This window comes from Echinops telfairi, unplaced genomic scaffold, assembly GCF_000313985.2.
Source record: "Echinops telfairi isolate 266 unplaced genomic scaffold, ASM31398v2 ScPeMD7_31;HRSCAF=116, whole genome shotgun sequence".
In the NCBI taxonomy this organism is placed as follows: domain Eukaryota; kingdom Metazoa; phylum Chordata; class Mammalia; order Afrosoricida; family Tenrecidae; genus Echinops; species Echinops telfairi.
In genome coordinates, this window is record NW_022103928.1 from 18,571,112 (window position 1) to 18,594,955 (window position 23,844).

The following is a 23,844-nucleotide window of genomic DNA, read 5'->3' on the forward strand; positions in this document are numbered from 1 at the left end:
CACCACAATTCTCGTCCATTGTACATTCCATATCCCTCACCACAATTCTCACCCATTGTACATTCCATATCCTTCACCACAGTTCTTCACCAACACCACAACTCACTTTGTCGCCAGTCTTCCTTATTCAGTTTCCAAATTTCTCATGCAGTGAGGTGATGAAAAACGCCGGGTATTTTATGTCACCTTAGTCCTCAGAGTGACATAACTTGCTCTGCTCATCCTATTCTGGGGGCGATGCTTGTGGGGTAGCTGCCTCTGTAACCTTTTCCTCTCTGCCATAGGTGAAGGAGGTATGACTGAGGCTCCTTCCCTTAGCGACCTCATGGGGTCCAGACGTCATGGGGTCCAGACACAAGATTTGTGTTTAATAAACTTTACCCATTTAAGGTGAATGAAATGTTCATTTCAGGAACTGGTAAATAATCGTGTAACATTGCCATACAGCTTACCCGTTTTAACTGAGAAATGAAGATGCTTTACTATATCTTTCCCTGAAGGTGGTTCCAAGAACACTCCACAATTTCTCCATTCCTATTATCACAAGTTAGTAAGTAAGTTTTCAAACAAAAAGATGTTCACTAAGAACAACTTAATGGCACCATTTGTCAAACAGCTGGATTACCGTTTGACAACCCCATATAGACTTAGCACTGTACATCGATTCCGTCGCGATGGGTGGCTGGAACACCACTCCCTCTCTCTTGGGAACTGGTCACCCTTCTCTTGCGTGGTACCCTCCATCATCCGCAGGCATGTCCTCTAGCTCTTGTCGGGTCTACCTGTAGGGCTGGGCTCCGTGTCCACAGTGAGCTCACGGGCTTCCAACAGCGCTGCACATCACACCTGGCTGATGTCATCCCCAGGACATCCCTAAAATTGCTGCCTTTGGCACACGTGGGTATTCACTTTGGCCCCTCTTCCTGTCTCGTCGGTCACAAGTGGATGTGCCACCCCTCGCTCTCCTTCTTACCTTCATGCCTGTTTTCTCCGTCTCTCTTGCGTTCTACACTCTCCATTGCTCTCTGCTACTACTGTTGCCATTGCTCCATACCTGCCCATCAATTGATTTCCTTGTAGTCATCCCAAGAGCAAAGTGTCCCCACCCCCGCCCAGCAGCTAGCCTTGCAGTGCGGGAGGCAGCAGGTCAGGGAGAAACACCATTGCAGAGACATCTATCCTGGCTTTCACGGACCGTGGCGAAGTAGCTTATCCCAAAGATAGCCATCTAGTAAACCACTCTTCCTATGAGTCGCCATTGACTCGATGACAGTGACTTGGGTTTGACTTTGGTTTTAACTCCTTGGTCCTTCTCAGGGTTTACAGTCTTCCCCCAAAGCTCTTCCACTTCCTCCCACCACCCCGTCAGAATTTTGATCTTCATCATGCCATTCATGAGTTTCATTCGGTTTTCCCAGCTTGCTAACTGCATCAGCAACCCAAATCACACGTATCAAAACACTCCATAGGAAATGAGGTAACATATCCCTTCATATTTATAAGCACCCAGAAGCTTTTATTAAAGCTTTGTTGATGTTGTACCATTAAACCGTCTATATAAAGAAGTACTTATTCATTACTCCCCAAGCCTGAAAATCCTAAGTATAAATCAAGCAACATACACCCACTCGTGCCGAAGAGGCACCTGGATTAACCTTGTCAGCACAATGGAGATGCCTTAATGGCAAACATCACACAAGGCAGTGGCTGGCCTTGGTAGGAAATTTGGGGGTTACTAATGAAAGAGGACCCCTGGGTGGTGCCAATGGTTTGTACGGAGCTGGTAACCACCAAAAGGATGGTGGATTCTAACTCACTCCTGACAGCCTGGCAGCCTGCTTCCAGAAGATGGACAGCCTCGGGAGCAGGTTTAAAGGCACCTGAGTTAGAGGATGGCCCAGATGGCACACACTCACTCACTCGTGTTCTCGAGTTTTCATCGTCGGGGCAAGAGGAGGAACCTAAAATGAGAGAAAGCGTTCTTTCTCTCCAGGGAGGACCCAAACTCATGCCGTTGTCGTTTCCGTCTCGCAGCAACCCTCTAGAATGGTTAGACCTGCCCCTCACTCGCTGCCAGTGAGCCGATGCTGCTTATAGCGATCCCTTTGTGGGTGTCCAAGACTATAGCTATTTATTTACAGGGGTATAAAGCCCAGTCTTTCTCCTTCAGAACTGCTGGTGGTTTCGTACTGCCAACCATGCAGATCGCAGCCCAACCCATAACCACTTATACCACCAGGACTCTTAGAACTGCCCCAGAGGGCTCCAAACCTGGGCATCTTTATGGACGGAGACTACCACGTCTCTTTCCTGTGGGGTGGTTGGTGGGTTTGAACCACTGGCCTTGGGGTTAGCAGCTGAATGCTTTAATCACTGTGTCACCAAGGCACCTCAGACTGTAATCCCCAAACCCAAGCCTCTGGGATCCTAATTTCAAGCATGCCACACAGAGCCCAAAGAGGCCTCCACCTCTCTTTCTCCCAAGTTTACCCTCAAGAATTGTCAATAGAGAAGGTCGAGTCTGCCGAGCGTTCATTCAGCCAACGAGTGTATTGAGCTCCTACGATGAGACCCGCATGGTTCAGGGTAGCAGAGATGCAGCAGTAACTAAAGGTGACAGAAAACTCCATGTCTTTGTGGAGAAGAGGAAATGATATAGCTTATTAGAAGGTAATAAGAACTCTGGAGAAACATTGAGCACAATCAGAGGGTTGAGTTACAAGGAACAGAGGTGGGCGAAGGTCTCAACAAGAGTGGCATTGAGAAATAGACCTGAAGGAGCTCAGGGTGTGAATCTGGCCGAAGAGTGTTCTAGCCACAGGAAGCAGCAATTGCAAACCTGCAGTGTGGAAGCAGCAGCCAGAGGCCAGCTGTGGTGACAACAAAGTGCATTCATCTGCACACACCTGAGGTGGTTGGGGAACAATCTAGACGTAGGAAAGGAAGACAGTTTGTGGCAAGCCTATTCATATGGAGACCAGCGGGGCATTGTGAATGACCTCGGCTTTCTCTCTGAGTGGAATGCTGGACCACTGGAGGCTTCGCAGCAGAGTACTGGCATGGTCAGACTCAGGTGATTATAAGAGTGGATCCTCTGGCCGCCATATCGAGAGTTGACTATAAGGAGCTATATTGTGGGAAATGGAATTAAGATCATGCCACATGTTTGGTCCACATGTTTCGAAGCCCCCCTTCCCCCTATCCTTGTGGAGTCAGATCAGGAGGCTAACCCATGGCAAGACTCTACGTGGTAGTACTGGTGATGGGTAGAGTGGTTGACTTCTAGGGACGCTTGAGGTTAGATCTATCAGGACGCCAAGGCATGTTAGAAGTGGATTGTGAGCGAAAACAAGAAGACAAAAATGATCCCAATGTTGTGCTTGTGAAACCAAAAAGGTGGGCTCAGCTGTCCTGAGATGAGAGGAGATGTGGGAGAACAACCAGGAATTGTGTGTCCCATGAGATAAGCCTGAGATACCTATCAGACACCCATATGGAGCTATCAAGGAAGCTGGTCTGAGAGTCAGGAGAAGGGGCTGTCGGGACCCTCGGCGGAATCCTGGTATGACAAGCTGAATGGCATGACCAGGGAGAAGTGTAGATCACAGAGACGAGGTCTAAGAACAGTGCCCTATGCCACCCCGGTACTGAGCAACCAAGAAGAGAACGAGCCAGCAAACAAGACTGAGAAGGAGCAGTCGGGGAGGGAGGAGGAAAGAGGGACTTTGTGGAGGAAGCCAAGGGGGCAAATTGTTTCCAAGAGAAGGGACTAAGTGTCAAGACTGCCAATAGTCCAATGGATTGACTAAAATAAGAATTCTGAATTGATCATTGGATTTGGTAATATGGAAGTCGTTGTTAACCTTAAGATGAAATATTTTAGTGGGCATAAGCCCGATTTGAATGGATTTATGGTCAAAGAACGGAAGATAAACTCTTGATTCTCAAAGGAAGGTCCTAAGACCAGCACCATCTGTCACAGCTAGAAGTCTTCCTAGAAAAAAACAGAATCTCAGGCCCCAACCTAGAGCCACTGAATCCAAAGAAGCATTGTAACAAGATGCCAAAGTGATTCATGTGTTTCTTAACATGGGAGAAACGCTGGCCAGTAGAAGGAAGAAGTGGGCTCAAGAGAGGCTTTTCCTTCCTTCCATATAAAGCATTTGTCCTGTTCCCCATGAAAGTGGATCACCAGACCTTTCTTCCAAGACACCTCCGTGTATCCAGCTTTCAGGTTAGAAGCCAGGCTCAGTAACTATTTGCAGCACCCACGGACTCCCAACAGACCCATGGGCAGATATTCCCCGAGCCAGTGGCACCAAGATGGCAGCCACCTTCCCAATTCTGTCCCCAGCAGGACACAGGAAGACAAACATGCTCAAAGGCCCCCTTTGACATCATAACCCTACTTTGGGCCAACTGAATATCAGACTCTCCCCATTGCAAATACCAGATAAATTGCTCCTCTTTTTGAAGGGCATGTGCCCTTCCCAGACCACTGCAGCTCGCCCTGGTGAGGCCAGCCAGTTGCTATCAGAGTGACTCCCACTCATGGCAATCCTACCTGTTGCAGCATCGAAGTGCTTTTCATAGGGCTTTTGTGGCTCTGACCTTTCATGAGCAGACTGCTGGGCCTGCAGTGTGAGGCACCTCTGGGTGGATTCAGGTCACAGCGCTTCATCAGGTGTGCAACCTGGAGGTGCCTCAGCCTAGAAGTGGTTATCTCCCTTCGTTCCAGGTTTGGAGGGTGGCCGTGCATTCTTCAACGCAGTCAAAGAAGGCGACACCGTGATATTTGCAAGCGATGACGAGCAAGATCGAATCCTGTGGGTCCAAGCCATGTACCGAGCCACCGGGCAGTCACACAAGCCTGTGCCCCCCACCCAAGTCCAGAAGCTCAACGCCAAGGGAGGGAATGTGCCTCAGCTGGATGCCCCCATCTCTCAATTTTGTAAGTAAATATGTCGTTCACACACAGACACACACACACGCCAAGTTTTTATAAAGTACATCTTGCAAAATCTAATCAGAAAATCTAGTTGCTTGCATATGAAGGATTTTTGAAGTCACATGTGCTGAAAACACATAGTGAGTTCGGGGAGAATGCTGGGACAGACATGTTAGCTGAAAGTAATTTTAAAATGCAATACTTGATATACTTTCCTCTGAAGTCTAAATGCCGGAAAACAACATCCCTGTAGGTTTCAGGTGGACTTTGATGTCTTTGGTTTAGTGAAAACTTAGAAGTCACAGCCTAATGTGTACTTGTTTGAATTCTGCAAATATAGTATATTTATGTTCGTGCCTCCTTTCTTCCAATTAAAAGCAATTTAAAAATAGTGCTTGATTTGAAATAAAGTTAAATCTGTAATTTAGAACCTTTTAAAAATAAAAGATGACATTATCACATGCAGTGGGGGAAAAAAAACATGGTACTTAAAATCCCATTCTGAGCTACACAATAAAAATACCAGGACCCAAATTGAAAGCATCTCCATAAACAGCACCACCCAATCTTCCTGGTTCTGTTTTTGTTTTGTTTTTTTTAACCTTTGCATTCGTTTGACTTTCTTATTACCTAGGATGGATTTATCTCCCAACACGCTGATAGATAGGATAAGGTGAATGCCAGTATACGGGTGAGAGACTTACCATATATATTCAAATATAAGCCCACCTGAATATGAGCCAAAGCACCGAATTTTACCACAAAAACTGCGTTAAAAATGTGATGGAAAACTCGGCTTACACAAGTATATACGGTATTAAAGCAAAGAAAATGCACACTCAAAACACAAAATTAAGTAATCCACTTTAGTTACAAATATTAACTGGACCCAGAGAGCTTTACCCTACCTTAAATATCAAAGCAATTCAGGGTAACTCGGGTCCAAGGCATGTTTAGCAATTAATCATGGTGATCCTTTACTTTAGCATGGAATCCATTCCCGGAGTCTAGTTCATTAAGCACCTGTATAGGTGATGGAGGTAGACTAATGAAGCAGGTGGACAAGTCTTCCAGGGGAGCACTCATTGCCTTCCTCCAAGTGGTGGGGGAGTTTAGACAGGCAACAGGTCAACAGATGAACAAGAGAGTTCCAGACATTGCTAAATCCCATAGAAATGGACATGGCTGTGGAACTTATTCAGAGGATATCAAGCAATAGTGGCTGAGGCAGAGAGAGGGAAGATTAGCCAGGTGATCAATAAAGGTTTCTCTGAGCTGAAATCCAAATTATTTTGGTGTCACCCCACAAATACCCGAGGGAGGAGGATTGCAGAAGGGAAAGCAAGTCCAAAGGCCCCAAAGCTGAAACTTGACCTTGACCAAAGTGTGACCACGTAGCCTCCTCTCTGGCTCTTACGCCAAGAAAGAATGTGGATGGCATAACTTTAAGTGCAGCAACTGAAACACAACTAGTTCTCTGCTGTCAAATGGATTCTGACTCACAGCAACCCTATAGGCCGGAAGAGAACCAGCCTTGTGGGTTTCCAAGGCATCCAGTCTTCCCAGGAGCAGAACGGCTCATCATTCTCCTGCAGAGCTGCTGAGGGGGTTGAACCCATGACCTGTTGGATAGCAGCCCAAAGCTTGATCCTCTGTGCCACCATGACTCCTTTGCAGCAGCGTTTGAATGCATTCCACAAGCAGGCCCATTTCTGTCACTGACCCAGGCACTACCCTAGCGGATGGGAGGGGAACGGCTTTGTGAATAGCAAATACCCATACGATCCGTGCACTTTGTGGAACTCCTGTCCAATCCTGACTGTAAGTAAGATTCGTTCTCTTAAGAAGCATTGTCCATAAGCCCCTAGCACTTCCCCATCCCCAGAGGGGCATGAGAGAGAGCACACAGTGAAAACCATGCAAAGGGGAAGAAGAGGCCGAGGTGGGCTTTGGGGACCAAGGGATGGATATCCGTCTTGACCACAACCCCCACCACCAAGTTCCCCTTTCTCTACGGGTTTTCTCTGGCAGCACTTGGCACTTAGCTGACTTTGAAAACAGCAAAAAGAGAAGGCAGTCTTTCTTAATAACGTCTTACCCATTAGTCGATATAATCCAAACCAAACCCTTTGCTGTTGGGTTGATGCTAAACTCATGACAACTTTAGAGGATAAAGTAGAACTTCCCTATAGGCTTTGTAAGGCTGCCACGTGTGTCGAGGCAGCCTGCGACATACTCCAAAGTGACCAGTCGGCTCAAACATCTAACCTTTGGGTTAGCAGCCAAGCCATTGGACCGCCAAGGAGCCTCAATTGAGAAAAAGCATGCCTACTGTGGATTATCAGTTGTGCTGCGGACCGCAAGATCAGCAGATCGAAATCACCAGTCTCTGCGGGAGAATTGGAGACTCACAGTGAGTTAGTCTCAGAAACCCACGGGGCCAGTGCTAGCCTGTCCTACGGATTGCTCTGAGTCAGAATCAGCTTGATGGCAGTGAGGTGTTTCGTTTATTGTATGTTTACAATTATTAACACAGTAGGGCCTCTTTTTGCATCTTGCCTGACATGCTTTTCCTAATAAATTGGGAAATTGGGTGCTTTCTGTCATGACCCCACTGAAATAGCATCATCCCTGGGTCAGAAGAAATGATTCCTAATTATAGCCATCATCCGAATCAACCTTATAAATGTTATCTCTGGTGAGACATGGATAATACTGGTATGACTTCCAAATGTTCTCCATTTGACCTTGCTTTCTATGTCTCTGTTCTATCAAACGCCTAGATTAAGAAAGTACCATAGTTCATGATTGGCCTTGCTGCTTCTTCACGAGGTGAGGAAGAAGACAATTTGGGGGTAAAGTTAAACAGAGACGAGACACTGATTACAACAGGCTAGTGATGGCAGCTACTTAAGAGGGAATCGCCTCTGCATAAAAACGCACAGCAGCTCTGGATTTCCTTTCCTCTTTAAATAGGACTCATTTAGCAATACAATGAAAATTCTATCTACAGAAAAATGCAAGTGAACACACAGAACACGAATATATGCCTCTGCCCTAGTGGACATAAAACCAAGAAAACAAACCTGCTGTTGAGCCAATTCCAACTTACAATGACCCTGTAGGACAGAGGAGAACTGCCACCCCCTCCCCGAGTTTCCAAGGGTTTCTTTACAGAAGCCAATTGCCTCCTCGTTGTCCCATGAAGCAGCTGGCAGGTACAAAAGCCACCCTCTCAGTTAGCAGCCCCATTGCTTAAGCAACCGCTAAAATGCATCCAAAGAAGACTCCTAAGGCAAATAGAAAGCAAATGTGTTGAGAATGATGAGGGCAACGAATGTACAGATGTGCTTGACACCATGGAGGGATGGATGTAAGGATTGTGATAAGAGGTGTACGAGCCCCCAGTAAAATGATTTAAAAGAAAAAGAAAGAAAGAACAACCCTCCGGGTTAGAAATTGAAGGGTAAATAAGATTATCCTGAGAGGCAGTGTGGGAGGTGACTGAGGAGGGAAACCCCTGGGGACTGCTGGCACTTCTTTATCTCTGGTGGTGCTGCCACCTTCTTTAATGTCTCCCTAAGACCTGGGGTCCTTTAGAGAGGATGAGGCCCCATCATGCCTACCAAATTCTTTAAAACAGGGCAACTTACTACATTCAGCCATGCAGGTGTGTGGTACAGCAGGTATCTTTCATGGAGACAAAGGTGTGAATGGTGCCTGTTGAGCTGTGGGCTGTACACAGACATGTAACCACGCTTCAGCTCCATCATGTTGAACCTAACTGTCCCACGGTCACTTGGTTATCCCCAAGGCATGGCATCCTCACTTCCCAATTCTTTCTGCCTAATTTATGCACTTAACCAAAGCGACATCCAAAGGTGTTCCCAGCCATGGTGCTCCCGCTCCCATCATACAGAAGCCAGGAAATCACTCCGCATTTAACCACCCCCGCTCACGCACCTGAGCATTTGCAATAAGGAGGCTAGGTGAGGGAGTTCAAAAGGGGTGTCGGGAGTTTCACATTGTGTGACGTCACTAGGTGGTTCTTGTGCATTACCTCCCAAGCAAGCAAGCACGACTAGGGCATCTCACAATTTTCAGTGGCACCTGCCACACAATGGCAGTTAATTCTCAGCTCGTCCACAACTGCCTTTAATCTACAAAATACAACCCATCACACCTTATCTGACTTAGTTGAACTCAGAGTCTTCACTTATACTTAGGGTGACCAACTCATCCTGGTTTGCCCAGGACTCTCCTGGTTTTCCCACGATTTGTCTGGTTCGAAAACTACAAGTCCTATGTCACAGGATAGCTGCCCAGTAGTCCTGGGCCAGCACGGAAGGTGGGTCTCTCTGTATTACAAACCAAATGACATAAAACGATCAAGCAATCATAACATGTCACAAAAAGCCAAATGTGGCCTCTGGCTTACTAGTCTCTGTGTTGATTGGTTTTCATTAAGTCACCTCACAAAGTTCAGTCAATCACAGATGGTCAAAACAATCAAGTATTGCATTTTAAAAGAGGTCTCCTTGATTTCCAAAAGGTAAGGGATGCTGTGAAAGACGTACCTCTGGCGTTTCTCAATTGGCTAATTGGTTAAAGTATTGGCCATTCTTCCTTGTGAATGGTTGTTAAGAACCACATCTAAAGTGGCGGACCTTAGTATGTATTAGTATTTAGATAGCAGAGGGTAGCTGCAGAGACATGGGAAGGTTTTTTGGGTTTTGTTTTTGTTTTTGAGGGATAGAGAAAAATAAACACTCCAGTCTTGTCATGTCGCTGTCTGCTCAAGGGAACCTTGAGAATGGAATTAATTTTTAAAAGTTTTTTTTTACAGTTTGAGAAACTTGGGAGTAATTGTGAGTTTATTTGGGCCTTTCTAAATTCACTTTCACAGATTTCTGGGTGCCTTCTTAAATTTGGGGATCATTTCAAAATGAAAAGACGCGTCTAAGAAAGAGTGGAGTGGCGTATTTATATTGAATTCTAAAAACTGAAAGAAAAAAAAATAGATCCTGCTATTCATTAGTTTGTATGTGACTCTACAAAAGTTTGGGGAGGGCACCACCAATCTTTAAAACTTTTTTGTTCTTGTTGTTATTCTTTGGGAGGGATTTTTTTGTTTGTTTCTTCTTGTTGTTCATTTAAATCTATTTATCTTTTTGGTTAAATTCTTTAAAAAGCAAGTCAGTACCTAGCTCTTTGGCTGTTTAAAACGAAGTTTTCCAATGTTCCAGTTTTTAAGGCAAATATTGCTCACCTGGGAAATGATACCCCAAACCTGCAGTTGAGTATGGCCACCCTTTCTCAATGCCCGGTGGCCTCTCGTTGAGACACTTGACTCCTGCCTATTCTGTGTTAGTGCAGCGGGACCAAATCCTCCCCCAGCTCTCCCGTGCTGTGGGCCAGGGGGGAGGGCACGTTTTAAACGCGGCCATTTGGCCAAGGGTTATCTGATATGTCGCTCGCAGCAACTCTTGTTTTTAATGTCTGTTCTCAACTAACAATCGTTAATCGCATCCTAGAGCCCCCAAATTGGGCGTTTTTGGAAAGTGGCGCCATTTTTACTGCCATTTTGAAAAGTTGTCAACAGGTAGTGGGGTGGGAGAGGGCTGGTTATTACTGTTGGTTTAGGGGAGGTGGGTTGATTTTGTTTGGGGTTTTGGTTTTGTTTGGTTTCGTTTTGTTTGGTTTTCCAGTTTTCTTGTGCAATCTTTGCTCGGACCCAAGAACTTTAGCTGCTAGGTTAGAGCTCCTGTCTGCTTTCCTGAGCCTTGTTGCTAGTCTTTATGTCATTCTGGTTTGTTCCTTCTTACCCTGCTAACTTCTAGCTGGACTGAAGGGTAAGTGCTCCCCCATAGCTAGCACAGCTCAGATAATCAGACTAGATTATCTGACACCTGCGATGTGCTTTCCCTCGCCTCTTAAATCTCCCTCATGGCTAGACTTTGTAGTCAAACTTTTCATGTTATTTTCCTGACCGTAGGTTTGAAATGTAAGCTTCCATACTGAAACTAGGATGCATGTGATGTGTGCATAATTGCCTCCTCTCCTTGGCTTTCATATTGGCATCAAATGATCCTCTGAGTGAAGCCAACCATTAGCATCTTCTATTTTTTTTTTCATTCCAAGATGATTAATTCACATCTCAATGAAATGGCTAATAATGCCATTGTTTCATGGAAGTCACAGCTACTGGACTGCTTAATGCCTGAACACAGATCCTTTTGCACTCTGACAATGTGTTGTTGTTGTTGTTGTTGTTGTTGTTTCCTGCCCATTCCAAAGATTAGTATGGGCTGTGGACCAACCAACGGTGTGGTAACCATGGATACCTTGACCCATAGAAAGGAAGAATAGGAAATCCAAAGATGTTACCTGAGTAAGGCCTTAAGAAACTGCAACATCCAGTTTAAAAAGCAAACACACTGTTGCAATGCTAAAGAATTCATTCTCCCTGGCTTGAGAATGTGATCTAACAGAAGCCTCAATGCAGGGTGAATTTTAAAGGAAGAACGAAAATACACAGGGCTACCACATGCAAAATCAAGAAATCAAGGACACAATTGAGCCCATGTTGCTGATTCCAAAAGAATCTTGATCTCCTGAGGCCAAGGAGGGTTGTCACCTCTGGTCTCAAATGTCGCTTTGCTACTCCCCCAAGAACAATGACAACAATCACATTTTTTATAACCTCGTTTGTATTTGTATTAACCTTTTTAAGTATACCCACAAGAGAAAACAAAAGGGGAAATGTTAACAGTTTAGCACAATCTTTCCACATTTCAGTTATTAATAAAAGGGTATGCTCCCATATAGGAAAAAGCTACCCATCAAAAATGTGCAGAAGGAAGACTTGACATACAAGCGAGCTAGAAAAATGTGTCAAGAGAGCAGGCAAATATGTATTCAAGTACTCTGAATGCTACTCTAGAAGATGTAGGTCATATCATTCCTCCTGACCATTCAACAATAGTCCTTTCTTTTAATTCTTTTCATCTTTCTTTAATTTGCTTTCTCTCTTTCTTTTTTCTTTTATTTTGCATAAATGTTTCCCCCTGACTAGCAGACGGACGTTTTTCACTCTAAGCAGATACTTAATTTAACTTTATTTTACGTGCAATGTCTGATGAGACCAAAAAAAAAACTTAGTGGGTTGGAGTTTGCTATACTTAAAAAAAGAATGAAAGAAAGAAAGGATGGATGGATAGATGACTGAATGGATTCTGGTCTGAGAGAATCTACCTCTATTTGCACAAGAGCGCATTGCTGTTGTAGTAGATTTTCAAACAGTTGTTTGTCTTCATTCCTTTCTGTATTTTTATCTCATGAGAGCCTTGCTGTATCTTCTTGTATTGTCAACTTGCAGTTGCTACATTGCAGGAATGCAATATCAAAGAATTAATTCAATATCAACTTAATTTGCAGAACCCAAAAGAACACTGTAAATGACTTTTCTTCTTATTATAACATTAATGACTCTTTAAATTAGTAGACTCCTCCAAGCAGGTGCAGGGCATTCCAAGCACCATGATAGGGTCTAAACAGATCATTCAATGACGGTGCATATCTCTGTAAACTACTTCGTACACCTTGCCCACGAAGCACTTGAGGATTTTCATAGCTTGAGACAGACTTGCAGTAAAATGCATTATTAACAAAAATCAAGTACAGAAAATAGATTTAACCCATGTTGTAGGGAACCTGAAGACACCCTTAAGGACTCTATACAGTCACTGAAAGGGTAATATCTACAGCAGGAAAGGTTTTGAGTCTTTTATTTTTTTTAAAAAGCATCAGCAGTCTTTCTTAGGATTTACACACAAACCCTCTTACAAAGAATTATAAAAACGAACATGGAAAGAACATCACGGACGTTTCCCTTTGGGTATGTGGCTATAGCTGTTGTAAATTCAAGATTTCTCCCGAATGCAGAGCTGCCCTTGGTACTTCCTGAAGAAGCCACCCTCCCTTAGGCAGGCCCCTTAGAGCGGCTCGGGAGAAAGGACCACAAAATCATTCCTTTGCTTCTCCATTAAATGGTGCGCTGGGTGCCTCAGGGAAGCAGGCATGGGAAGGACCCATCTTTTGCTTGTTGAGCAGAGCTTAGGCAGAGCATGACCTCTGTTCACTTCACCAACCAAGAAAAACTCTTCTCGAAAAATCCATAAACAGCCAGCCGCCATCAATCATTGTCATTTCTTTATTTCATGTCTTCTGATGAGGTTGACTACTGTCATTGTTCGTTATTGTCCAAACCATGCATTTATTCTTGTACTGTCAGGCAGAGATGACAAGCACACATTTCCCATATAAGAAACAAAGTCACCTTCTCATTTGCAGTTTGAGTTCTCAGACGATTTTAGAGTCCCATTAGCTACTCTTGCCTCTAGCATCCGTGCGGCGTAGCAAAAGTCATGACCACGCTCTAAATTTCAGTGTAAAACAGCTACCCCGCCTTTTCATAAAAGAGATTCATTGGAAAGAGGAACCTCTTTCAGATGATGTCTTAGCAAGGCAAGCATCATTATTTTCAACAGCAGAATTTCCTTTTTCCTAGCCTAGAAAAAAATCCAGGCATCATATAACAAAGTAGTAAGACGAGAGATCTGGTCTTTTGTCTTTCGTCGTTATTCCCTTTGCTGCTTGAATTGTAGGAAATGTTTGAAAATGGTATTAGTTCCCCAGGAAAAATTATACTGCTTTGGCAGGCATCATTGCAAAGTTGTCTACAACACCACCATATAAACATGCTCTTTAGTGAGGCAAGAGATCATGAAAAATATGAAATATTTTCTTTTAGCTGTGAAGGAGGGAAAGATCAGGAAAAGAATATCAAACATGAAACAAACCCAAATATGATTAAGCGGCAACATACATGGTAGGGTAGTCGATCGGGAGCGTGTCACTGAAATTTTAGTGACGTAGATCAAGTGACCGTGTGAAACCTACACAATGGTATCACCTTAGGAGCAGTCTTTATGCGCCACACCGTGATGTGCCCGAAGCAATGTGGTATGTGGTACACAGCTTTGATTGGTTCCCATTGGAGAGAACACTCATCTGGCATAAGTCCTTGCTCCCCTCAGCCTGCGCCTCTGCCATACATGCCACTGGTACCGCTTAGATTTCGGTTCTAATACCAGCCGTATCATCTAAGATTGACCTGAGTCGATCCCCGATTCTCGTGCTATACAAGACTTCCAAATCCTTATGCAAATGAACCCCTTTAGAACTGGAACAGATAGCAGTGTTTGGAAGGTGTGCTGAGTTATGCCCAGATGCACAAAGCCCCACGGCGCATTTGCTGGATAGTGAAAACCATGGAAGACCAGCAGGGCTCGGGGCTACCTCACCCAGGTCTGCACAAAGTAAAACTGGACATTGGTTCCAAAAATACAGGAAATCTTTGCTTTCTTTAAAAAAAAAAAAAAAGCAATGGAAATGAGCATGGGTGTTCAGCAAGAGCTAAGAATGCAATCATGATTAGGTCTTTAAGCAGCTGCTTTACCCACCCAATGCTCTTTTGCTCAGCCAAATGTCCAAGTTCACCTTTTTCTCACACCTACCAACTGTTAGCAACTTGATTCCAAAGTGGGCTGGACTGGGAGTCGGCTCTCCGGTTTGTTTTACTGTTTCCCCCTCCTCATGTCAACATCGGAGTTTTGTTTTCTTTCATCGCCTAATTCCAATGGTTTGTACAGAGGGAAATGAAGTTACAAGGAAGATTTGGGGTTTTTGTAATTTTCAGCGCTGTCGAAGAACAGACTTCGACAGTGAAAGAATGACTATGTAGTGTTGCTTGGGAAGCACCCACAAGTTCTTTGAAACAGAATTTGGAACAGCTGGACCACTGCAGTGTTTTATTTTAAAAGAGACAACATATGTAATGCATATGGCCCTAGAGATGTATGGAGACACGGGCAGACACTCGGAACGGTACCCAAAGACACCTGCACCTAGAGTTCCGTTTCCTTCGACACAGGCTTCCCCACTAAGAGCACATGTTCCCACTTTGGGATTTGCAAGTCACCATCTGAACCCCCCATGTGTGTGAGTCCTTTATAAAATGGATGGGAATTTGCTGGGATGAAGGTGTTGGAGTAAGCCTGTTGAGAAATACCTCCTGAACATGCTGGTCCTCTGGGAGCTGGCAGAGGAGTGGACAAAGCAGACTCTTGTCCTCAAGGAACAGAGTGTCTACCCAGAGATGTGACTGTATGGATGTCTCGTGTGTAACTTCTCTTTGACACCAGAGGAGTCAGAATAGGTCCCGGCAAAAGTAGAAGGGCTGCAGGGACAGAAGAGATCCATAGAACAGAGATGAGGGGAAGCTTTCAGCATCCTATGCACAGCCTGTTCAAGAAGCAAAGAACAAATGGAGCTTTCGCTATCAATGCGGAAATACCTTTCTTTTTGTTGAGAACACGTACACACACAAAAACCTTGCTTTGGGAGCACTGAGAATCCTCCCCTTTTCTTACTGGAAAAAGAAGAGGGGAAGGAAAAAATTTAAAACCACTCCCGGAGTGCAAACCTCTAAGGGAGCAGACAGCCTCATCTTCCTCCTGGAGGGCAGCGGTGGATTTGCTTTCATTACGAGCTCGTGTTTTTCGAGCACTTACTGGGCTAGCCACTAAAGGCACTACAGAGGCCCTTCTTATCGGATCCTCTTGGCAGCCTTCTGATGGTAGACTGGGCTCCTCGCTGCAAATTCTCAGGGAGTCCAAGGAGACTCAGAACTGTTAACAACCCTGCCTCGTGTCACACAGCAGTCAACGGGAGTCTTTCTAGCTGCTCTTGCTGAAGTCCACCTGCACCACCGCCTGCCGTATCCTGCTGTCGTTCTTCCTGGCTCTCAGGCCGTGGCAGCCCTCCCCACAGTGATCCAAATCCTCGGCGCAGCGGGTTGTCGCTGCTCTTACTAGCTCCGCGAGAAGCAGATCACTACCGACGTCAGTCTTCGTCTAGAAGCACCCTTGTAGCCTGTCCAGCCTCATAGCACCACACAACACCCACTCCGCCACCGCCACCATACAGGAGCGACTGTGCTGGTGGTGGGATGGCTAGGTGGGGAATCGCACCTATTCCTGCACGTGGAAGGCAAAAAAGGTTACCTCTCGCCACCACTGCCCTGTACGCTTTCCCCAGGGGCTTTCGTGTGTCGACATCCCATACAATCAAGCAATAGAAGGCATTTGTTGAAAGGGCGCATTTGGTTCTTTTGATAAAATAAGTTCGGCAAACATGTATGGCATTCCTAAAGCAGAGAACATCCAGTTCTTTCCTGCTCCAAAAGAGTGAAAAAAAATCAGATTTTTTCCACTGATATATTAAAATAACGTTACCAGCTCCTCCTCAACCCCGCCGCCTTGTTCTTAATAGAGCAAGCTTAATGAAATTCTCAGAGACTTCATGAGAACCAGCCACCTCATTAAGCATTCTTGAGTTACTGGAACCATGAAGATGATCATTCTGAGTACATGATAATTTTGTTCAAGCCAAATCCAGTGGCTGCTGGTTTTACTTGTTGGGAATTCCCACTGCGTTACGCTCCATCCACCCTAGAGAAGGCTTGCAGCAGGTCTGAGGGAATCGTTAAATTACAGTCCCTGCCCACAGGGAGAGAGCTGAGAAGCCGGCTCTTTTGACACACCCCGAAACTGAAGCTCGTCAAGAGAGGCAACTGGCCTAGCCTGTGCCCAAACTAGAAACCAGCCTCCCAGAATCAGTGCCAGGTTCAGCCATCCTCCCAGTAGACTCCGGTCACTATTTTAGGCTGGGGGAAAAAAAGAAAGGAAGAAGGAATTTTCCTTTTGATGGGTTTATTCTACACTGAAGAGGAAAATGGGCTGGTTTTAAACATATTTTTCTAACAACCCGAGTTAAAAGGTGAGTCAAAATGATCGCCAGCCTTCCTTGAACGCCATAATTAGCACCCGGAGCCGTGTTCGTTTAGCCGTGGGGATGTTGGCAAGTAGCGGATGGCAGGGACGTGGGTCTCTATCCAATTCTTCATGTAGGAGCCAAGTCACCTTTTCAGTTCCATTTCCCGAGTGGCCAGCAAGGCCAAGGAGTTCATCAGCAGAGTGTTGAAGAGGCTCATCAAATACAAAGCCAGAGACAGGAAACAAGGGCCTTTCTTTTTTTAAAACAGCTACAAAACAACGCCCTTCTCGCTGTGCTGAATGGCCGGTTGTACCATCATAACTGAAGAGCCGTAAGATAGCAGAGCCAAGCTGGCAGAGTAAGACCCTGGCCGATTTGTCGGCTTGCAGCCTCTTGTGAGAAATGCAAGCGCAAGGAGGGGCTACTCGCCAAACTGCCTGTCCTATTCTCTTCTAATCAGAGAGGGTAGGTAGGGCTGGGGGAGGATCGTTAGGAAGCTAAATCTTATGAATCGTGGGCTGGCACCCCGCCTTGCCCCAGCCGGTGGAACTCTGTCAGCCGAGAAGGCGAAGTGCCCTGGCTTGCCGCGGTCCCCTCCCCCCAGAGAGACCTTCTGGTGGCGCAGAGGAAGCTGAGAGCGCCCCTCCAGTGATACACGTGGAACCTGAGGCTTGAAGAGAGAGACAACTGGCTCTGGGTCTGAGGAGTCACAGACCAGAAAGAGCCCCCCGGCTGCTTCCCCAGCGCCAGCTTCCTGGCCATCATGCTTCCCAGGCATCCAAAGACAAGGGAGGAAAGGGAGTGTGGAGAGCAACAGCCACAGGCATCGCCTTGGTGAAGTTCACCTTCCTGAGGTCAACACTGGGGCAGTTGTCGCCTCTGGGGAAGTACCCTTCAGATGCTCTGGTACCTGTGACTCCTGCACCTGCCTGTGTGGAACCATCCTGATGGAGCCACTTGGCCGTGAAAATACACACACTTCAACTCGCCTTCTGGACGCAGTTGCTCCTGTGTGTCTTGGGCACAAACAACACATCTCCTTCCAACACTGACCACTTGCTGCTTCTATGAACTTTAGCAGATGATTTTTTTTCTTTCCAGTCTTAGCACTTAAGAGGGCCGACATCTAACATTTATTTTTGGATGGTATGCAAACTCAGTAATAACGCGAGAAGAAATCATCATTTTTAAAGCCGCACTGCTACTGCAGCCCAAGCTTTTATCCCTACCCCAAGAAAGAGAAAGGGGGGGGAAAAAAAAAGCAGCCACCGCTTGGGAGGGAGGCCATATGTGAACATCTCCCAGTGCTCTCTCCAAGTCAGAAATCTACTCTCCCAGGTCCTGACAGCATCGCTGGCTCCTAGGCGATCCCCGTATAATCGTAGAACATTGCATTCACAGAGAAAGAAACACAATCTTGCTCAAGTCGATAGAAGATTCTTTTGCTGCCTAGTCTTACATACCAGGAGAGTCAGGAGAGGTGAGGTGGAGTGAGTTGATGCCTTTACTGCATAGAAGCTCCATTCCTACCTCTTTAGGAATTGCTTGGCCCTGCTCCACGTGAATTCTCTGAGTTATTTTGCGGTTGAGTGTAGTGTATTTTAGTTACACATGTTGAGCTTAATTAGTTAGCCCTTAGGAGGTTTTGCCTACAGCTTTCACCCTGTAAGGGAAAGTGTGAATACATTGAGATGCTTAATTCACAATAAATGGCAGACCATAGCCCTTGCTGTGTCCTCTTTCTGTTTGTCTACTTTTTAAGCTTTGCTAGCTGGGTCAGCACACGATAAGGCAGTGTCTCTGGCCATTGCCAATTAAACTCCGACTGAACTGACTCTCCAGCTTCCAATGAAAATCTTCTGTTTGTTTGTTTGTTTTTCATTTTGGAGGGTGGGAACACAAACCTCTTTTATGAAACCAAATTGGCAATGGGAATTGGGAGCGGGGAGGGGCGGACAAATATTGTCACTTTGCTGGACATCAGCATAACCCCTTTTGTAGACCATCCCAATCATTGTAGAGAAATTGCTATAGACATAACCACTGGAATGGCAGAATCTATTAAAAACATAAAAAGCTAAATAGGCTTCTATAAGCAAAGATCTGATCTGCTTTCAGTATTGGTGAAATGCAGGCAAAGTTACGATCTTGTGCTTAGTTTTTAAAGAAGAGCATTAAATACACTGGAATTGTGATCATTTGATAAACATGTTGATGCCAATATATTTTTGCCGAAATGCAATAAACTCACCAGTAAGTGATGCAAGTTGACAATGGGAGGTAAAAAGAGTATCTTGGGGATGTTGGTGGGAGGTAACCGGGAAAGTGCTAGCGTTCATAATGCCTAGTGAATTCCTGTCTATTTGAAATGTCAAAGAAAATATGATGTGTTTCTCTAAATTGTGTCTCTCTCTACATGTATAAATGCACAGACGCAGATAGAGCTCAAAAGCATGGCATGGATGAATTTATCTCTTCCAACCCCTGTAACTTTGACCACGCTTCCCTCTTTGAGATGGTACAGCGCCTTACTTTGGATCACAGACTTAATGATTCCTATTCTTGCCTGGCAAGTATATTCTTTGCAATTTAAACATGAGAACTTAAAAAAATGTTTAATAAAAATTGTCCCCACCTTCATGTCAGAAGCTCCTTCTCCGTGACAGAGCGAGCCCCTGTACAACTGAAAGCGTGTTCACCATTTTCAGGGTTGCGAGAGTTTTACTTACCAAGGAAGCCAGACAGCGCAGGAGGAAGTTACCCGGAGAGATGGGTCTGATTCCCCAGACTCTCTATCTTAACGTCCCACTTTTTCAGCTACGACACGAGAGCTATTCCCACAAGGGGAGTGGGGTTTGGCACCTGTTATGGAGAACTTGTAAAAACTGCCTCGTATCTTAGTTTGAGCTCTCCCTCCCTCCCTCCTCCAGATGATCAAGTCTCATGCTCCTGCCTCTTAAATGAATACTGCTTTTGTGTGGTGTTTGTTTGGTTCGCTTTTTGGAGAGTAAACGGATTTGTAAATAAACCCTCCTTCATTGTTCATAAACTAAAAAAAAACAGTTTGTCTGCTTATGAGGCTTGTTGTTGTCATACTATTCAGAGCGTTTTTCACTCTTTATGGACATTTTTTTTCCTGGGGTACCTTAGACATTTGAAGGTCCATCTACCTGGAAGGAGCAGCCATGCCTCCTAAAGCCCCGTTTTAAAAATCGGTTCAAGTCATTTAAATAGAAATCTATTATGTCTTCATTGGATTGCTGAAGACTCATTTTTGGGCTTAAATGATTACTTTCATAATACTCGATGTATTCCCTTCTGCATAAATCCTTAAGTCATTTCTTTAATGCTCTTAATCCCACTTTATAGATGAGAAAGGGAAGAGGAAACAATAAAATGCCTTGATGCAGAAGAAAAGTCTCAGCCCAGACTCTGCACACTGAGGTTAATGAGGGTTAATTTATTTATGTAGTATGATGATTGTATCTTTAACTAAGAGCAACACATTGTCAATATTAATATTTTATATTTTTACAAATAAATATATAGTGCTTATTTCCTAAATGGCACAACTAAATTCTAAATATCTATTCTGTCTATTTTTTTTTAATTTTAGATTCCCTCTTTTTGCTGCACTAGAAGCCAAAATATCAAAAATAGCAGCAGATAAAATACTCGTGTAAGCAGAAACAGGATTATGTAGGGTAATTTATTAATCTGCATCTCATACAACATTCATCGATCAGCTCAGGTTCAGAATCGCTTCATCAGTGGAATACGAATGTTGCCAAGTTGGAGGAAGCACATCACTTTGACTTTAAAAACAAACAACAAGAAAGCTTACCTTGCATAACAAGGCTTTTTTTCCCTCAAACGCTTCCTAAGATTTTATAACCATTTGTGTAATTTTAAATTGCATTTATGAAACTTGTAAGAAAAATGTCTCTGAGTTGAAATCATTCTCTTTTATGTATAATTCCTATTTTCTTGAGGAATTTTTTTTGAAGGGCATTATTTGCGGGTCTTTTGGAAACATCATTTTTAAGAACAATTTTCTTTTGGTTTTTAAATTCACCGCTAAGGAAAGTTAATATATGCTCTCGAAAATTCAAACTAACAACAAAATGTTCGGCTTTATTCCTATTAGTTACATATAGGCTTAAAGACAGGGTACAAACTCCAAAACTAAATCTGAGTAGCATAAAATTACTTATTTCCCAATTGGGATACCTGTGCCTATTAATCATTTCACCAAATTTTCAAAAAATAGCACAAAATAAAAGCATCTTATCTCCTTCTTCTATATATTCCATTTTCTCATTATTACAATCTTTTTTTCTTTTTCAGTTAGTTTTGGAGACAGACCAGCAGGGATACATAAATTTTTTTGTGTCTTCGACTGAGTTCCTAATTGATATTTCTTCAACTCTTTTCAAAGCAGCTATTTTGGCATCTACAAAAGACTTGGTGTCATCTGAGTCGTAGAAAATATATTTTAATCTTTCACAGCAGTGTTGTTTCTAAGATTTAGCATTTGGGGTAGCAGATGGGGTGGCAAAGAAGTTGCCTATAGGGGCAGCCCACTGCCTCGACTACTCTCCCGCCCTCCGCAGTAACTTATCATTTGAAATAGGAAAGATGCCTCTTTCCCTGGATGCATCTCGGAGCTGCATGTTGTCCATGGAAGATTCCCCAGATCCCTAATAGGAGCTGAGAATGTTGCAAAGGGCTCCCTCACTGCCCGTCTGTGGCTTCTACCTGTCCCCCACCCACCATTCTCCGCTTGTGCCTTTTCTCTCCCAAGATGGGGTAATATTCAAAAGACGACTCAGAGAAGACCCTGAAAGTGAAACTCAATTCCTATTTAAAACAGTTCTGCACTGGCAGCTTACGAAGAACCACCTACGTCAGTTACTTCGTATCCCTGCTTCAGACAGGCACTGACATCCAAAGCCAAGATTTTGTCCTCCAGGCTCCGCCCCAGGGTGACCTGGCATGACAAATCACCTGCCTTTCTGAGCGTATATTTCCCTAAGCCTTTAAGCAGTTCAGCAGTCACTTGCTGGGCTAATCACCAAGAGAGGGAGAAGCCTGGGTGCCTGTTTCCTAAAGGCCACCATCTCATAAACCTCATGAAGCGCCGCTCCTCGGTGGCACCCGTGGGTCGCCACGAGCCCCGGGCCATTGGACCACCCCGGTGGTTTGGTTTCGCTGTGGCTTACACTCTTTGGTACAGAATGGAGGCAGCCACGCCGAACCCATCGCGGCTTCCCAATCCACGTTGAATTGGAAATCCCACTGCATTCTCTTACATAACAGTTTGGTCCCATCGCGAGCAAATAAATAAGAAGAAAGCAAAGAATGGTCAGAACCAAAATAAATCGAAACGCCGAAGGCACACGCACGTCCTTGGCTTCATGGAATCATCTCTGATTTACAATCTGTAAATGAAGTCATCCTATTTATTCTTTTGGGAGAGTTAGGGCCTCATTTGAAAAATAAAAAGATTATTTTTCCAAGATCCAAGGGTTTAGGAAGCCCTGGTATGTGGCTGGTGCAGTGGTTAGGCGTGTGGCCGGCAGTTTGAACCCCAGCAGCTGCTCCGAGGGAGGGGTCTGTGGCAGTCTGCTTCCATGACGATTCCAGCCTTGGACACCCTCAGGGATAGTTCTAATCTGTCCTATCGGGTTTCTATGACTCGGAATCAGCTCGGAATCATGATAAGGGATTTGGATTTTGCTTTGGCCTGGATAGAAATGAAGCCTGCTTTTCTTAACTCTTTGGAGTAGAGAGAGCAAAAGACTTGAAGTAAAACAGAGCTGGGTTCGAGACTTACCTGTACGTTATCTGTGGGCCCATCAACAGCCCTAATCTCTACTGTCTCATCTATAAAGTGAGGATAAACCTCCCGCGTCTAGCCCGCAAGGTGACTGTACATTTCTATTGACATTTCCTTGTCAAATTTAAAGCAGTGTACCAATTTCTTAATAATATTATTATCTTGTACACAGTAGCCCAGACTTTGCCACCTACCCACCCGCCCGCCCCGCAAATGCTCTTTTAAGGGGAATGCTTCAGGGTTAGAGACGTGCATGGGACTCTATTTCTAGAATCCCACAGTGAGCTCAGCCAGACTCTGGGAAACTGTGAAAAGTCTCTGTCCTCTCCAAGCTCAGTCCCACATCCACAAGACAGGGATGACTATGCCTACCTTAACAGGCTGCCACGAGGCCAAACCAGAACGTGTTTAGCAGTGTTAGTAGGTGACGAGCACATACCATGCAGTCAGTGTGCGCTAGGGCCCCTTGTGTTTTAACCCCCTTCTCCAGCTACACTCTACTCTAGCAGCTCTCTGGAAAACCACCTGTATTTAAAAGCAAGTCTTTCCTTTATTCCCCAAACAGGGCTGGTTCAGTCCTGGCCAGGTGTTTGTACTCGATGAGTATTGTGCACGGAATGGAGTCCGAGGGTGCCATCGGCATCTCTGCTACCTCAGAGACTTACTTGAGCGGGCAGAAAACGGCGCCATGATCGACCCGACCCTCCTACATTATAGCTTTGCCTTCTGTGCATCCCACGTCCACGGGAACAGGTAAGCATATGTCTAGAGGTATTTCAAAGGTTCTGACCCGGCTTTTAGGACCATTCATCTCCATTCCCTCAGTCACACACACACACACCACCCCAGAGGCACAAATGCAAAGGTCTAACTTCATTTTTCTCCTTTCAAAAGACTAAAAAGGAATAGCAAAAGTCACTTTTAACCCAGTCTTGAACGTTAGACCAATCTGGGTTCGACTCCTGGCTCCCCTGTTGATTAACTAGGAGTGTAGTTAATGAGTAAACCCTCTGTGACACAGTTTTCTCAGAGGGGTGTGTGTGTAATTATAGTGTCTTCAGGATGTTGAAGGGGTGCAAGTGGATATAAAAGACTTAGCCCAGTGGCCAGACTATGACAAGAGCTTCATAAATATTTGCTTTTGTTGCTGTCATCAATG

At 44.8% G+C, this 23,844-nt stretch overlaps 1 protein-coding gene across 1 annotated transcript in view; it reads left to right on the forward strand.

The window, feature by feature from the left end:
* The window catches only part of CADPS (calcium dependent secretion activator), a 435,301-nt gene that overhangs the window by 260,137 nt on the left and 151,320 nt on the right, over positions 1 to 23,844 (forward strand). The window contains exons 11-13 of the mRNA XM_045290125.1: positions 4,739 to 4,951; positions 19,279 to 19,415; positions 23,251 to 23,438. Coding sequence (XP_045146060.1) covers positions 4,739 to 4,951; positions 19,279 to 19,415; positions 23,251 to 23,438 — 538 coding nt within the window. The remainder of the gene's footprint in view (positions 1 to 4,738; positions 4,952 to 19,278; positions 19,416 to 23,250; positions 23,439 to 23,844) is intronic.